The 16,706-nt window shown below is 45.2% G+C and overlaps 1 protein-coding gene across 2 annotated transcripts in view; it reads right to left on the minus strand.

Annotated features, from left to right (window-relative positions):
* The window catches only part of TFAP4 (transcription factor AP-4), a 75,421-nt gene that overhangs the window by 24,379 nt on the left and 34,336 nt on the right, over positions 1-16,706 (minus strand). For both annotated transcript variants that reach the window (XM_030211741.1, XM_030211742.1), the window contains exons 2-3: positions 5,737-5,902; positions 5,429-5,527 (exon numbers count right to left, since the gene is read on the minus strand). In XM_030211741.1, the coding sequence (XP_030067601.1) occupies positions 5,429-5,527; positions 5,737-5,902 (265 nt within the window). The remainder of the gene's footprint in view (positions 1-5,428; positions 5,528-5,736; positions 5,903-16,706) is intronic.

Genomic DNA, 16,706 nt, shown 5'->3' on the forward strand with positions numbered 1-16,706 from the left:
ATGTCCCAGAAATTGCCAAAGAGAAACAATGATCAAGTAAGTTATATCACATTCATTGTTGGTATAATCATGACTTGATAAGAGTGTGACTGTTGGGCAGATTGGATGGACTATTTCGGTCTTTATCTGCTGTCATTTACTATGCTACAACGTAAAATACAAGCAGCCTGTTGATTAGAGACACCTACCCAAGATTTAGTAGAAATATAATAGTAATTGGCAATACGCCTTTTTAAATTTCGATATTTTGATTCCACCACCATCCCAAAAAGACTTTACTGTGTATCCATTCCCTGCCTATGAAGAAACAATTTCTGATATTACTCCTGCATCTACCTTCGTTGTTCCAGATCAGGGGTATTCAACCTCAGCCCTCGCCAGGTCGGGTTTTCAGGATTTTCCCAATGAATATTCATAGGATCTATTTGCATACAATGGAGGTACTGCATGCAAATAGATCTCATGCATATTCATTGGGGAAATCCTGAAAACCCAACTGGAGGTTGGACAACCCTGTTCTAGATGTCCTCTCCACTGAAAATATATCTCTATATATAAAAGGCAACACCAACGTTCTATGAAGCCTCCAGCCGGAAGTGTGAAGGGGGAGAGATATCCGGTTTCCCCATGAGTGTCTGCCCCGCCCTCGCTCTCTCTCTCTCTAACACAAACAGTGAAGGAAAACAGCAAAGCAGGAAATCAAATCGCTCTCTCTGTAACAATGAAGGACTCAGAGGGAGGAGGGGAGAGAGAGCAGGGACACACACACTCCCACATGCACACAGAAGAAAACCTTGCTAGCCCCCGTTTCATTTGCATCACAAACGGGGCTTTTTTTTACTAGTGTCTTACTATTACACTATTTAGACCTTTAAGGTATTTGGGTGTCCCTAGCCTAGCCTCTCCTCTAGGGCAGGGGCATCCAACATGTAGCTCACAGGTCTTTGAGATGCAATCCACTTTTTAGCAAATGTGTTACCCAGTTAGCTAGCAGGCATGACTTTGAAGCATTTTGGAGCTATATGATGGATCCTGACATCATAATTTCAGAAGAAATTCACATTCTGAGGAGTAGAAACCCACTGTTGAAAAAAACAACTTGTATGCCCTTGCTCTAGGACAGAGGTTCTCAACCCAGTCAGGTTTTCAGGATACCCACAATGAATATGCATGAGATAGTGCATGCAGATCTCTCATGCATATTCATTGTGGGTATCCTGAAAATCTGACTGGCTGGGTGTGTCCTGAGGACTAAGTTGAGAACTCCTATACTAGGGTATATTTACTACTACTACTACTTATCATTTCTAAAGCGCTACTAGATGTACGCAGTGCTGTACACTTGAACATGAAGAGACAGTCCCTGCTCGACAGAGCTTACAATCTAATTAGGACAGACAAACAGGACAAACAAGAGATAAGGGAATATTAAGTGAGGATGATAAAATAAGGGTTCTGAACAAGTAAATAAGGGTTAGGAGTTAAAAGCTGCATCAAAAAGGTGGGCTTTTAGCTTTGGATTTGAAGATGGCCAGAGATGGAGCTTGATGTACCAGCTCAGGAAGTCTATTTCAGGCATACGGTGCAGCAAGATAAAAGGAACGGAGTCTGGAGTTAGCAGTGGAGGAGAAGGGTGCAGATAAGAAAGATTTACCCAGTGAATGGAGTTCCCGGGGAGGAATGTAGGGAGAGATGAGAGTGGAGAGGTACTGAGGAGCTGCAGAGTGAATGCACTTATAGGTCAATAAGAGGAGTTTGAACTGTATGCGGAAACGGATAGGAAGCCAGTGAAGTGACTTGAGGAGAGGGCTAATATGAGCATAACGACACTGGCGGAATATTAGTCATGCAGCAGAATTTTGAACAGATTGAAGAGGAGAGAGATGGCCAAGTGGGAGACCTGTGAGATGCAAGTTGCAATAGTCTAAGCGAGAGGTGATAAGAGTGTGAATGAGGGTTCTGGTAGTGTGCTCAGAAAAGAAAGGGCGAATTTTGCTGATATTATAGAGAAAGAAACAACAGGTTTTAGCAGTCTGCTGAATATATGCAGAGAAGGAAAGGGAGGAGTCAAAGATGACCCCAAGGTTACGAGCTGAAGAGACAGGAAGGATGAGAGTGTTATCCACAGAAATAGAGAATGGGGGAGGAGAGGTTGGTTTAGGGAGAAAGATAAGAAGCTCAGTCTTGGTCATGTTTAGTTTCAGATGGCGCTGAGACACCCAGGCAGCAATGTCAGACAGGCAGGCTGATACTTTGGCCTGGATTTCGGCTGAGATTTCTGGAGTGGAGAGGTAGATCTGGAGTCATCAGCATAAAGATGATACTGAAAACCATGGGATGAGATCAGAGTACCAAGGGAAGAAGTATAGATGGAGAAAAGAAGAGGTCCCAGGACAGATCCCTGAGGTACACCAACTGATATTTATCTCTTTTTGCAGAGCTTTGGTGCCATCTGTATACCATTTTAGCAGCCCTTCTCCAACAGCCGTTGAAAGGACAAAGCTAGAGGGAGTAGGGGTAGTGACAGGAAAGGACAGCCAGACATAGGCATTGCTACGGGGTGACAATAATATGGCTTGCCACCCCAATTTTACCTGGCATGAGGGTCATTAAAACTCACCCACCTTCCCCCTGTGATCCGTGGGTCATTAAAACTCACCCACCTTCCCCCTGTGATCCAGTTTATCTTTCTCTCCCCGGTACAGACCAAAACCTCCTTTCTATTCCCTTCCTCTACCCTCCCACCCCACCCCACCCCAGTGGTCCTCCAATCATCCAGTACATTGCTGGTAGCATCAGACATTCAGGCAGGCCACTGCCAGTTGGCTCCAGAGGTGTTCTCACTGCCATATCATGCAACTTCCTGTTCCTGCGTAGGCCGACGCGATGCAGAGAATACTTCTTGAGCCGGTTGATGGTATCCTACTTGAATGTCTAACATTGCCAGCAACATACCGAATGGTTAGAGGGGGGAAACAGGAGGAAGGGAATAGAGAGATGTGGGGCCACATCAGGGGGAGGGGGAAGAGAAATATACCACACCAATGGGGAATGGGGAGGAGGAAGAGAGACAGAGATGTCTGATCTCAGAGATGGGAAGGGGGAGAGATGCAAGATGGGGGGGGGGGGTGGAGTGGAAAGGAGATAGGCGAGAGATCGGATGAAGGGGTGGGGAAGAAAGGGGGACAGATGCTGGAGCCACGGAGGGAAGGGGGGGAGAAAGAGGTACAGAGATGGGAGGGATGAGCAGAGGGGAAACAGAGACTGGATGATGGGGGAGAGACAATGAACCTAAAGATGGAGGAAGGAACAAAAGAGAGATACTGGATTGTGGGGAGGGGCAGGAAACTGGAAGGGAGGGAGAGAAGCTGGACACAGGGATATGAAGACAAAGAGGACAGATGCTGAACTTGGGGGACGGATAAGGACAAGGACCCAGAGGGGAGATATTAGGACAGATAGAGACACAGAGGGATTAATGGTGGACATGGAGAGAAAAGAAATATCAAACTGACCGGAAACCCTGGAAACAGTATAAGATGAATGGGACTTGGGGGAGGTGGGCAGAGCAGAAGATGGATGGGACTTGGTGATTGTGTGGAAGAATAGCAATTTATGGATGGGAGAGATGGAGAGGGAATTTTGAGGGGATAGGGAGGACTTGACAATTAGTAGGTTTGAGTAGGGATGTGTTGTTAGATTGGGAAAATGAATGAAAGTATGAAATGGGAATGGGGGGAGGGGGGGCAAAGTGTGGGGAAAGGTTGAAACATAATATGAATGACCTGGAAGACAGGAAAGGGGATGAAAAGCATTGAAAAGGGATGGGTATATGGGGAGGGGGTATGAGAAGAAGGGGAGAGGTCTCAAAGAGGCTGAATTAGGGTAGAAATGGGGTTAACATGATAGTGAAAGAGAGGCAATATAAGATGGAGTAGAGGGTAAGAGATGGAATAGCCTGGAGGCAAGGGAAAGAAAGAGAGACAGGGATGGAGCTGGACTGATGAGAAGATGAGTGATGAGAGAGAGAGAGAGAACAGGAAACTGGAGAAGGAGAGAGACAGAGGGAGCAAGGGAGAGTACTGAGGGGATGAGAGGTAGATGGGGAAAAACTGGTAAGTAGATGAGAAGTGAAAAGGAGAAGACTAAGAGGAGGGCGAAAGAAAGGGAGAATTAGGGTAAAATCAAATGGATGGATATAAACACAGAAAAAAGCGGGGTAAAAAAACACAAGAAAAATACCAGTGGCAGACAGATGTAGAGAAGGAAAAGAAGACAAGAGGAGAAAGAAAAAAAATGGAAAGGCAAACCTGGAAAAGAATTTGGGAGAAGACTGACACAAGGAAAGTGGAAAAGCGACTAGGACCAGCCCAATTAGAAATAATGTGCCCAGACATTAAAAAAAAAAGGTAGAAACGAAAAATATAATTTGATACTTTTAAAGGATTGGGAAATGTATATCTTTTCTAATTTTGTGTTCTCCAGAGTACAGACAAGAATGTATTTGTTTCTCTTTTACCGGTACTGCACTACTTATAGTGTCTGGCTTTCTTGGGCGGGGGTCTCTATTTTAGTTGTTATCTGCATGCCTTTTGTAGTTCCCTGTTTTGTATCGAGTGAGGGTTTATCCATATTTTGCATGTGACAAAGGTGCAGGATTCTGCACTCATGTCATGTTTAAGAATCTGTAACAATACACCTACTTCTAGTTTCCCAGTAGTAGGTAGATTGGTGCTCTAGGGCCAGTATAATATTTATAGCACTGTCTTTTCATAGATGGATTAGGACTCTTATGGTTTGGTAAGTTTGCTATATAGGTTTTGAATATATTTTTGTAGGGTTTTATGTTATTTTGAAAAGTGTTTGGCCCTATTTGAAAGCAGGCCCTTTGCACCCGAAATAAAAATGCTCAATACTATAGGTCTCCACATCCATCTGATTTAATCAAAGTGTCTGGCAGTGGAAGCAACATGTGCTGCTCCTGAACTGATAATCACAATCTGAATGACGTGTTTTAACGGGATAGCTCCACTGTTGGGAAATATGGAGTTTGTGATACAGAACTGGAGATACAGGATTTATACTGAGATTCTGTGTAATCCTATGGAAAATCCATAGTCCACTACCGCACAGAATTTACTAAATAAAGCTTATCAATTATAATGGCAGTTTTACCGGGAAGCTGAAACTAACCAGAGGGGAAGAGTTTCTTTATGCATACAAGGATCTGGTGTCTTCTTTTGCTAATTTAAAGAAGGGGGTTGGGGAGAAGGGCATGAAGTGCAGAATTTTGCTTTGGCTTGCCCCCATTGCCACCCCATATATTTCTGATTAGAAACACCACTGCACCAAGGGGGAGGCAGCCTGGGGAAAGAGGAGAATGAAAGAAGGAGCACAGCCAGAAGGAGGACAGAAAAAGTAACGTTACCTGGATAAACCTCTTCAGTTGTGTGTTCTGTTGCAGTAGTCTGGTTTTCTCCTGCTCGAGAGAGAAGATATATTCTGCCGTCTGTTGCAGGATTGCTGCCTGGGGATAATGAGAGATGCAAAGATGACTTGTGCTAAAAAAGCTTAATAGTAGTTAGTTCTCACTCGCTCTCCTTCTCTGTCTGTTAAAAACTCAATGCAGCTGGATGCTGCCTAATAAAGAAGCACCTTGAGTGCGAGGACAGTTGCAATCCTTTGGTGACCCCCCCCCCCCCCCCCCTCAAACACACATTATGGAAACACTATAACCTTGCTGAGTTTCTCTCCGTCTGTGTGTGGAATGAGTGTTTTCAGGGATTGGAAGCCAGCATTGATACTCTGCATTCGTCGGCGCTCATTGCTGTTGGCAATTTCCCGTCGTATCCGTCGCTCTTGGTCACGCTGCGTTTCAGGCGTCAGTGGGATGTTGGCCAGGCTGGGGAGAGAAACCCACAAGGCTTACAAAATGCATCTTGGACCAACATCAGCAAAGGAAAGCAAAACCACGAGAGAATAAACTGAAGAGGTTTTATTACTTCAGAAATTGAATGTGGGGATTGTACATTCATCTGTAAGTAGCTATACATTTCCCAAGATAGCAGCCACTGCAACAGACCACTGACCCAGGTCACTATATCTTGGGGTAATGTCCAGTGGTGGTGGTCATCATTTTAAATGCCTGCCACAGCATTTAGTATGTATACACACTGCCATTATACAGATAGTCAACAGTGCTAGATAAGAACATAAGAATAGCCATACCGGGTCAGACCAATGGTCCATCTTACCCTGGTCTGGCTAATCCAGGTCACAACTACCTGGCAGAAACCCATGTGCCAAATATACATGCGAGTTCCATGACCATCACCATCACTGCTATACTTTTAGTTTAGGCCTATTAATCAACAAATCTAAACTAGGCATCTTATAACATTTATCACTGTTATATTGACAACTTTGCTGTTCCTACCCCCCCCCCCCCCCCCACCACCACCACCACCACCACACACACACAATAGTCTATATTCTATATATCATGCCTAAAAACAAATTGGTGCTGAAAAAAATACGCCTAGGCATATTCTATACATTATGTACATAACTACATAAGTAATGCCACACTGGGAAAAGACCAAGGGCCCATCGAGCCCAGCATCCTATCCACGACAGCAGCCAATCCAGGCCAAGGGCACCTGGCAAGCTTCCCAAACGTACAAACATTCTATACATGTTATTCCTGGAATTGTGGATTTTTCCCAAGTCCATTTAGTAGTGGTTTATGGACTTGTCCTTTAGGAAACTGTCTAACCCCTTTTTAAACTCTGCCAAGCTAACCACGTTCTCCAGCAACGAATTACAGAGTTTAATTATGTGTTGGGTGAAGAAACATTTTCTCCGATTTATTTTAAATTTACTACACTGTAGTTTCATCGCATGCCCCCTAGTCCCAGTATTTTTGGAACGCGTGAATAGACGCTTCAAATCCACCTGTTCCACTCCACTCATTATTTTATATATCTCTATCATGTCTCCCCTCAGCCATCTCTTCTCCAAGCTGTATAGCCCTAGCCTCCTTAGTCTTTCTTCATAGGGAAGTCGTCCCATCCCTGCTATCATTTTAGTCGCCCTTCGCTGCACCTTTTCCAATTCTACTATATCTTTCTTGAGATGCAGCGACCAGAATTGAACACAATACTCAAGGTGCGGTTGCACCATGGAGCGATACAACGGCATTATAACATCCTCACACCTGTTTTCCATACCTTTCCTAATAATACCCAACATGCCTAAATTTAGGTGTACTTTAAAATACGCCTAAATTTCCATGCGGTTTACAGAATACACCTTGCAACCATCCTCATGACCGAATTTAGTCATGGACTGTTACAACAAGTAAAACTTTGTGTAAATACCAACACCTAAATTAGGCACTGACCGGGTATATTCTACCACCAAGCCCATATATTGGTGCAACGCCCACAACCTGCGCATTCCATGCCTATGGCCACGCCCCCTTTTCAACTATGCGACTTAGAATTTACATGCATTACGTTACAGAATACACTTGGCCAGTCGGGCATGTAAGTTCTAATTAATGCCAATTAGTGTCAATTATTGCTTAATTGGCAATTATCAGCACTGACTGGCTTGTTAACTAATTAAGTTGTGCGCACAAGTCCAGAATACGTCCGGATTTGCACTACATAGAATCTGGGGGAATAAGGGTAATCCTATAAGGACACTGCCAAGAACCTCAGTACTGGCATTCTGTGAAATGGAGCCTCACTGTGATGGTGTGTTGTGTACAGGTGGACGTTCCCATAGGTGGGACACACATTTACATATGTAAATTATAGAATCTTACAATCTATGCACACAGTGGTTAATGATCTAGGCACAGTCAATCATTTACACCAGCTCTAAAGCCATGTAAGTGATTGAGTCTAGGAGTGTGTGTTCTTGACATGCTGTGCTGGTATTCTATAAAAAAGTGGCTGCCTATTTTTCTCTTTTTTTTTTTTAGTAGAATAGGCTCCAAGTAAGCACCCTATTATAGAATTACTCTCTTTATGGATAGTGTTGAAGCATGGGTGGGAGGGAGTCTCAGCTCTTATACAACAGCAGCACCTAGTGGTCACATTCAGGATGCACATGTACTGGGATCTAAGCAAGTTGTAATCTGGCCCCTTGATACAATAACTGAATGAACTTAGGAGTGGGAGGGAGAAGGGGAGGGAAATTATACAAGTAGTAAAAAAATACACAGGTATCTGCAAATGAAGGCCCAATACATTATCCTATATAATAAAAAGCACCTCCAACGTTCTGAAGCTGACTCCATAAAAGTGAAGCCTTGAAGCATTCGTGCTCTCTGTAAGCCTGTATCCATCTCCTGAATTGACATCACGTACTTCCAGATTCATCACAAACAGCTGTGACCAATCAGTGGAACTGAACGCTGCAGAGTTGCCAGGCAACGGAATGTCACATCACACGCATGAGGGTGTCGTCGTCCTTCCCTTCCTCCCTCCCTCCCTTCCAGTTCCAGGCCCCCTCCCTCCAAATTTTAAAAGTCATTTTCAATTATCAAGTCGGGTTTACGGCGGCCGGCAGCAGCAGTAAAAGGCGTGCAGGCTCGGCCCTTCTCTCTCTCTCTCAACTCTGGTCCCGCCCTTGCGGAAACAGGAAATGAGGGCGGACCAGAGCTGAGAGAGAGAAGGGCCGAGCCTGCACGCCTTTTACCGCTGCTGACGGCCGCCGTAACCCCGACTTGGTAAGTGAAGATGACTTGTAAGATTCGGAGGGAGGGGTGCTGGAACTGGGAGGGAGGGGTGTTGGAACTGGGAGGGAGGGAGGGAGGGGGGACTTGTAAGATTCAGAGGGAGGGAGATCCTGAAACTCAGAGAGAGGGAGTGGGGGGAACCTGAAACTCGGAGGGAGGTAGGGAGGGAGGGAGGGGGGAACCTGAAACTGGGTCCCCTGGAACTCGGAGGGAGGGAGGGAGGGGGGCCCATGGCACACACCCTCATTCTCACACACACACACTCTCACCCAGTCTCACTCTCTCTCTGTCATACACACACACTCGCACATTCACTCTCTCTCTCTCACACACAGTCACTCTCACAAACATACATACTCCGAGGAAAACCTTGCTAGCGCCCGTTTCATTTGTGTCAGAAACGGGCCTTTTTTTTACTAGTAGTTAAATAAAGGCAGTTTCCAAAGCTCAAACAGATAGAGAAAGAGAAGGAGAAAGAGGAGGGAGGAAGAGGGAAAACTGCCAGGTCAAAAACAAAACAAGGCAGTCCACCCAGAAAAAAAAAATAAAAAAAAAAGAGAGCCTACTTTTCAAGGTGCATGCACTCGCTAAACCAAATCCAACAGAACACATTCCTGTTTCAAGTCCTGGCATCCGGACAAGTCTGGAAAATCTGGTGGCCTAGGATATTATTAGGACACATGATATAAACCATGTTTTCCTTTGGAAAGGAGACGAGAAAAATGCCAAGTTTTCTGCCACCATCCTTCTGATAGCTTGTGTTCAGCCAACTTGTAACATGTCATCCTGTCACTTGGATAACAGAACTATATACTTTGAACCCAATATTCAAAAAGCATTTAAATGTGTCAAACATCCAAGTGTCTTTCTAAGCACTGTAAGGACAGTTCCGTAACGGGGGCCTGGTAGGAGCCTATTCTATGAAGGAACATAGGCACCTACTTTTTTTACAGAATACTAGCTTTAACAGAGTAGAAATGTGCATGGTATTCAGACCTGACCCTACAGCAGCCACAGAGCTGGTGTAAATATAGCACCTAAATGCTGAAGATTTGCAGGTACTTTACAATATTCCATTAAGTACACACTACTGGAATAATCCATCCAGACTCAACACCTGTGTACACCCCCTTTGCAAATATGACCGCTGCAAAATAGGCCCGTATTTACATAATATGGGCATAGAGGTGCACAAAACTGCTCCCTATATGTATATACTTGTGCTCTACATACAGCAGAGGACAGTGGTTAAGACATTCCAGGGGACCTAGACATATATAAAGACTAGTATAAAAGGCCCGTTTCGGTAGGCAATGAAACGGGCGCTAGCAAGGTAATCCCCCCCCTGCAGCGTCCTTCCCGTCTCCCCTGCAGCCACCCATCTGGTCTCAGGACCCCCCACCCCACCAACCCTCCTCTGCCCCTGCAGCCACGCATGTGCAGCGGCCCTCCTCTCTCCCCTGCTCCCCCTGCAGCCACCCATGTCCAGTGACTCTCCTCTCCCCTGCCCCCCTGCAGCCACCCATGTCCAACGACCCTCCTCTCCTTTCCCCTTGCCCCCCCTGTAGCCACCCATGTCCAGCGACCCACCTCTCTCCCCTGCCCCCCCTGCAGCCACCCATGTCCAGCGACCCTCCTCTCCCCCTGCCCCCCATGCAGCATCCCTTCTGTCTCCCCTGCAGCCACCATCTGGTCTCAGGACCCCCTCCCCAACTCCCTCTTCCCTGCCCCCCCCACAGCCATCCATGTCCAGCGACCCTCCTCTCCCCCTGCAGCCACCCATGTCCAGCGACCCTCCCCTCCCCCCTCGGTGCATCACCCAATCCCCTCCCCTCTCAGCGCATCACCCAAACCCCTACCCCCCCCCTCAGGCACATCAACCGCCTCGCCACCCGCAGCCGCCAATACTAACGCTGTCCGGCCGCTGCTGCGTCTCCTGTTGAGCAGCAGTGGCCAGTACAAAAAGAAAAAAGCCAAAAAAAGATTTTAAACCTGAAACACGGCTCCGTAGACAGCCATCTGGCATTGGCTGCCATCTCTGCAGCCGCTCCTCCTCTCCCCTCTGACGTCGCTGCGCTCCTCCGGGGTCTTCCTGCAGGAGCAGTGATGTGGATGGGAGAGGAGGAGCGGCTGCAGCGACGACAGCCAATGCCAGATGGCTGTCTACGGAGCCGCATTTCAAGTTAAAAATCTTTTTTGGGCTTTTTTCTTTTTATACCGGCCGCTGCTGCTCCACAGGAGAAGCAGCAGCGGCCGGACAGCTTTAGTATTGGCGGCTGCGGGTGGCGAGGGAGTTGATGTGCACGAGAGAGGGGGGTAGGGGCTTTGGTGATGCGCCGGGGGAGGGTCTTGGGTGATGCGTCGAGGGGGGGGGTAGGGGCTTGGGTGCTGCGCCGAGGGGGGGGCACTGAGAGCTGATTGGTAGGCAGGGGGAGGAGTAGGGAAACACGCGGACCGTGTCTCCCTACTCCTCCCCCTGCCTGGCTCGCGGTTTTGCAGGGCAGGGGCTTGGGTGTTGCACCGAGGGGGGGGGGGAACTGACAGCTCCGCGTGTTTCCCTACTCCTCCCCTTGCCTTGGAATCAGCTGTCAGTGACATCACTGACGTCAGTGCATTCTAAACTGCCTAGCAGACCACCTCTGAGGGAGCCACGGTACCAGGCACATTAGAACGTTGGAGGTGAGAATTATTATATAGGATATTCAGTCCCTATCCCCCAGATTCTATATATCACGACTTAAATTGCATGCGCTAATCCGGTCGTGTTCTGGATTTTCGCATGCAGCTTAATTAGTTAACAAACCAATCAGCACCTCCCTACCCAAGGCTCCGGGACCTGATGGCTTTATGGCCGAATTTTATAAACTCTCACAAGATCAGGTCTCGCTGCCCTTGGAGGCTTATTTGCAGAGAGCACTAGAGCAGTGGCCCTTACCTGAATATGCAAATTGTTCTGTAATTGTGTTTCTTAAACCTGGTAAAAGTCACTCCTTATTAAACTCTTATCGACCAATTTTGCTAATAAATTTTGAATTAAAATTGCTTGCTCAGATTCTAGCTTCACATTTGGTATAGTTTCTCCCAGGGGTGATACACACAGATCAGGTAGGGTTCATCCAAAATAGGCAGGCTATTAGGAACATACGACAACTCTGGGCACTGATGTGTCATCGTGCCATGTGAGGGATCCCTGTGTTATTAGTAAGCTTAAATGCCCAAAAGGCTTTCGATCTTGTCCACTGGTCATACTTGTTTCAACTTCTGGAGAGGTATGGGTTAGGGGGGTCCCTTTTTTGAGATAAGAACATAAGAATAGCCATACTTGGTCAGACCAATGGTCCATCTAGCCCAGTATCCTGCTTCCAGCAGTGACCAATTCAGGTTACAAGTACCTGACAGAATCCCAAATAGTAGAAAGCATCATGCTACTGATCCCAAGGACAGGCAGTGCCTTTCCTCATTTCTATCTCAATAGCAGACTACGGACCTTTCCTCCAGTAACTTGTCCAAACCTTAATGCTTAAACTGTTATTCCATAATCCTGCATCAGCAGTTGGGGGTCAATGGGTATCTTTCTAATTTTTTCCCCTTGGGCAGAGGAACGAAGCAGTGGTGTCCTCTATCCTCTTTACTGTTTATTCTAGCATTAGGACCTTTGTTAATTAAGCTGAGAGAGGTTGCAGAAGTCAAGGGTCTTCGGGTGGGGAGGGAATCCATTAAATGTATGGCTTTTGCTGATGATCTGCTTTTAATTTTATTTCAGCCACATCATTCTATGAAACAGATGTTGCTTTTGGTCCGCCAACATGGGGTTATGTCTGGCTTTCTGTTGAATTTGGATAAGTCAGAGGCAATGCCTTTGGGTGAGTATTGATTACTGAGATTGGTCAGGGATTTTTCTTGTTAAGAAGGTAGGTCATCAGCATAAGTACTTTGGGGGGGGGAGGGGCTACATCACGATTCGTGTGACACTTATAAGGCAAAAGTTATCTCTTTGATGCATAAATCAATGGATGTTCTCACTTTATGGCCTACATTACCTTTGAGCCTGCAAGGGTATATCACATTAAAGATGGTGTTGTTCCCAAGGTGGCTTTAAAGTCTTACAGACTTTTCCCATGTTTTTAAGCATGTAAAACTATTATTTCTTGAAGTGTATTTCTCTAGTTTGGCCAGCAGGTGGTGCATGTTTATGTTTAAAGCTGTTACCGAGAAAGGGCTGTTCCCTCTTTAGTTAACACAGATAAGAGGTAACCTGCTGTGACGTGGCCAGCTATTTTTAAAACTTGTTCTTCTGAGATCTGATTGGCCCAGGAGCTCAAACTTCAGCTAGGAAATACTGACTTTTTGTAGCCAAGGAGAAAAGAGAGAAGGATCTCTTTGCTGAGGCCCTGTGAACAGTTATATTTGATAACTTGTGAGCAGCTATATGTCTTGATCTCCCCAGGTACTACTTAGATATAAACCTATATAAACATTTGTTTACTAATTGATCCACATTCAGTTACCTGTTATTATGTGCTGTTCTTGTTCCATCTGTTTTTATGGTTCACTGTTCAATATTTTTAAAGATGATAAACAGTTTTAGCTTATTGCCTCTGCTTGTCAGGACTAAGAATCCCGGTGGTTTGTGTGTTGGGTCTGGGAGTGCTTTCTAGGAACTGTGGGGCCACTGGGAGTGTGGCCCCAGTAACCTAGCAGTCACTGGGGATAATTTGAGAGTGGTAGACTCGCCCAGAGGCGATTGGGACCCAGTCAGTGAGAGGAAGATGCTAGTGTAGAGCACAAGTGGCAAGTGCAGGCAGACCTGTGCTGGGGATAGACCCCCCCCTAAGTGACCATGGGGTAGCTCCAGGGGGTGGTTGGACATTTTGCGACATAGAGACAATGCAAAATTTCAGACCGTATTGCTTAAATTTATTTGGAATAAGAAACCACGGACCACTTTGTCACCACTGTCAGACCTCTGGGTCGTGATGGTCTGGCCTGTCCGGATCTTGGCAAGTACAATGTGGCCTGTCTGATGCGTTACCTGGTAGACTGGATTAAAGACACACACTTTTTTAAGCCTTGTGCTTTGGAGTCTCAGCTTGTGGCTCCAGTATGTTTGTTGTATTATTTACATATTCAGAGACCTTATCAGCTCCTTTCATCTCAACACCATCCAAGCGTGGAAATGGATTTGCGAGTTCAGTTGTCGCCACGCTCAATTGTTACTGCCTCTGGCGAGCAACAGGGACATGGATCCCGATTCCTCTAAATCTTACTTGCACTGGTCTACAGGCTTACGGTTTGTGAAGGACCTGGTTACCCCGGAGGGACGTATTAAATCCTTTGCAGATTTACAGGAGGAGGGTCTTGTACGTGCCACTGACTGGTACCCTTATATGCACATTTCTCATTTTGTGGGTACTTTGCCTCCTTTGACTGAGGATGCAGAAGACTTGATTGTTGAAATGATTACTCTTTCTAGAGAGACCAGGGCCTATCTTTCTTTTTATGAAGTCAGCTTGCATCTCACTGGAGACCTGTTGCGTCTTCTGATGAAAAACATCAAGAAAGTGACTCGTTCATCTCTTCTCCTAGAACAGCGGTATACATTTCTGATGAGTATGTTTATTTTGCTGCAGTGGGCCCATCGTGCACAGATATCAGACTCAGCTGTTTGCTCCTGGTATGGGGTAAGTCCTGCTCATTTGACCCATATGTTTTGGTCCTATGCGTGGATCCAGCTGTTCTGGAGGAGAGTTGTCTCTTATTCGTCAGCTGCTTTGGGTAAACAGTACTGCAAGCTGATGTGTTAATTTTTTCTAACTTTACCCAGATGAGTACTAATAGACATGCCAATGCTTTTTTACGTAAATGCTTTCTACTGGTGTGAAAGTGTATTCTTTGGAACTAAAGACAGCCACTTCCGCCTCCCCTGACAAAATGGCGTAATAAACTTTAGTTGACGCGATGGGAATGCTTGGATGTCAATAAAAGGTCCCTGAGGGCCTGGAGGACATTTCAACATCTATGAGATGGACTCCCTCATAGAGCACATAGTGTTTTGCTAAATTTATGAACCAGAGCACTAGGAGGGTTGGTGGGGGGTAGAATGTGAGGTTACTTTTAGTTTTCCAGGAATTGTCGTGAAGGAACAACGCAGTGTGTCCTATGGGTTTTTTTTTTTTTTTTTTTTTTGAGTGCTTGGATGGGTGGGTGGGGGGGTTTGGGATTAGTCCTGTTCTTCTACCACCTAGTTTCCTGTAAGCACTGTTAACTTGCTTTGAATTTTGTAGTTTTTCAATAAACATTTAATTAAATTAAAAAAAAAAAAAAACCAAGACAACCAGTGCTGATAATTGCCAAGTCAATTATTGACACTAATTGACACTAATTGGCATTAATTAGAATTTACACACACAACTGTCTAAGCATATTCTGTAATGTGATGTGCATAAATTCTAAGTTTCATAGTTGAAAAGGTATGTGGCTATGGGAATGGAATAGGCGGGTCATGGGCGTTTCTAAAATCTATGCATGTTGTTATAGAATAGACCCAGTCCACACCTAATTTAGGCTCGGCATTTACACAAAAGTTTTACATGGTGTAACTGCTCACAACTACACTTAGTCACATGGACGGTCACTCAGCGTATTCTATAAACTGCAAGGAAATTTAGACATATTCTATAAATTATGCCTAAAGTTAGGCGTACTTTTTAGAATATACCTAGGCGTATTTTTTAGGTGTGGCACATTAAATATAGAGCTGCACATGAACAGGAATATTGGGAATTCCATGAGTATCCCCTCCAAGGCCATGGGACTCCCGCGGAGATCCCCTCCAGCTCTGCAGGGATGGACACAGGTCCTGTGGAAATGTGTTCAATTCTGGTCGCCGCATCTCAAAAAAGATATAGTGGAATTAGAAAAGGTGCAGAGTTGAACAGGTAGATGTGAAGCGTCTGTTCACACTTTCCAAAAATACTAGGACTAGGGGACATACGATGAAGCTACAATGTAGTAAATTTCTTCACTCAGCGTGTAATTAAAAACTCTGGAATTCGTTGCCAGAGAATGTGGTAAAGGTGGTTAGCTTAGCAGAGTTCAAAAAAGGTTTGGACAGCTTCCTAAAGAAAAAGTCCATAGACCGTTATTAAATGGACTTGGGGAAAATCCACTATTTCTGGGATAAGCAGTATAAAATGTTTTGTACTTTTGGGGGATCTTGCCGGGTATTTGTGACCTGGATTGGCCATTGTTGGAAACAGGATGCTGGGCTCGATGGACCTTTGGTCTTTCCCAGTATGGCAATACTTTTGTACTTATGCCAGCCTACCTATCCTTTCCTTTTGTTTCTAAGCTAGCTTAACAATTATAATAGCACTAAAAAAAATTAATGGATATGGTTGATAGTATTGAAATCCCCATAAGCACTAAGAAGGGACATTATCAACATGGGCTATTGTTAAGTTGGGTTATTTTACCACAAGTCAGGTTTATTTTAGTACAGGGGACAGGCGGGGAATGGAGGAAATTACTTGTGGGAATGGGCAGGAATGGAGGAGATTCCAGTAGGGACAGGTGAAGTTTCTGTCCCTGTGCAACTGTCTAATACAGAATCTAGTTCTATATGTATAGAATATTCTGTTTGTCAGCTGCAGAAAAAAAACACAAAAAAAAAAAACCAGAACTTGGGGTGCTCAAGCCAAATGTATAAGGTACAAATAACTACGCAAAAGAATACTGACCACACAAAAGTATGTGCTTTGGCATCAAGATTAGGAAATATTTACATTCATACTTCCAAAATATAGGTTTAGAAATTTAAACCAGTTCCAGGCTGGTATATGCATCCTCTCCTGGGATGTGGGTGAACATTAAGTGACTTACAGTACTATTCTATAAAGAAAACTAGACACCTACCCAAAGGCACTTCTTAAAAAATTATCCTCATTATGCCAATATT

This window comes from Microcaecilia unicolor, chromosome 8 (genome assembly GCF_901765095.1).
Source record: "Microcaecilia unicolor chromosome 8, aMicUni1.1, whole genome shotgun sequence".
Taxonomy (NCBI): domain Eukaryota; kingdom Metazoa; phylum Chordata; class Amphibia; order Gymnophiona; family Siphonopidae; genus Microcaecilia; species Microcaecilia unicolor.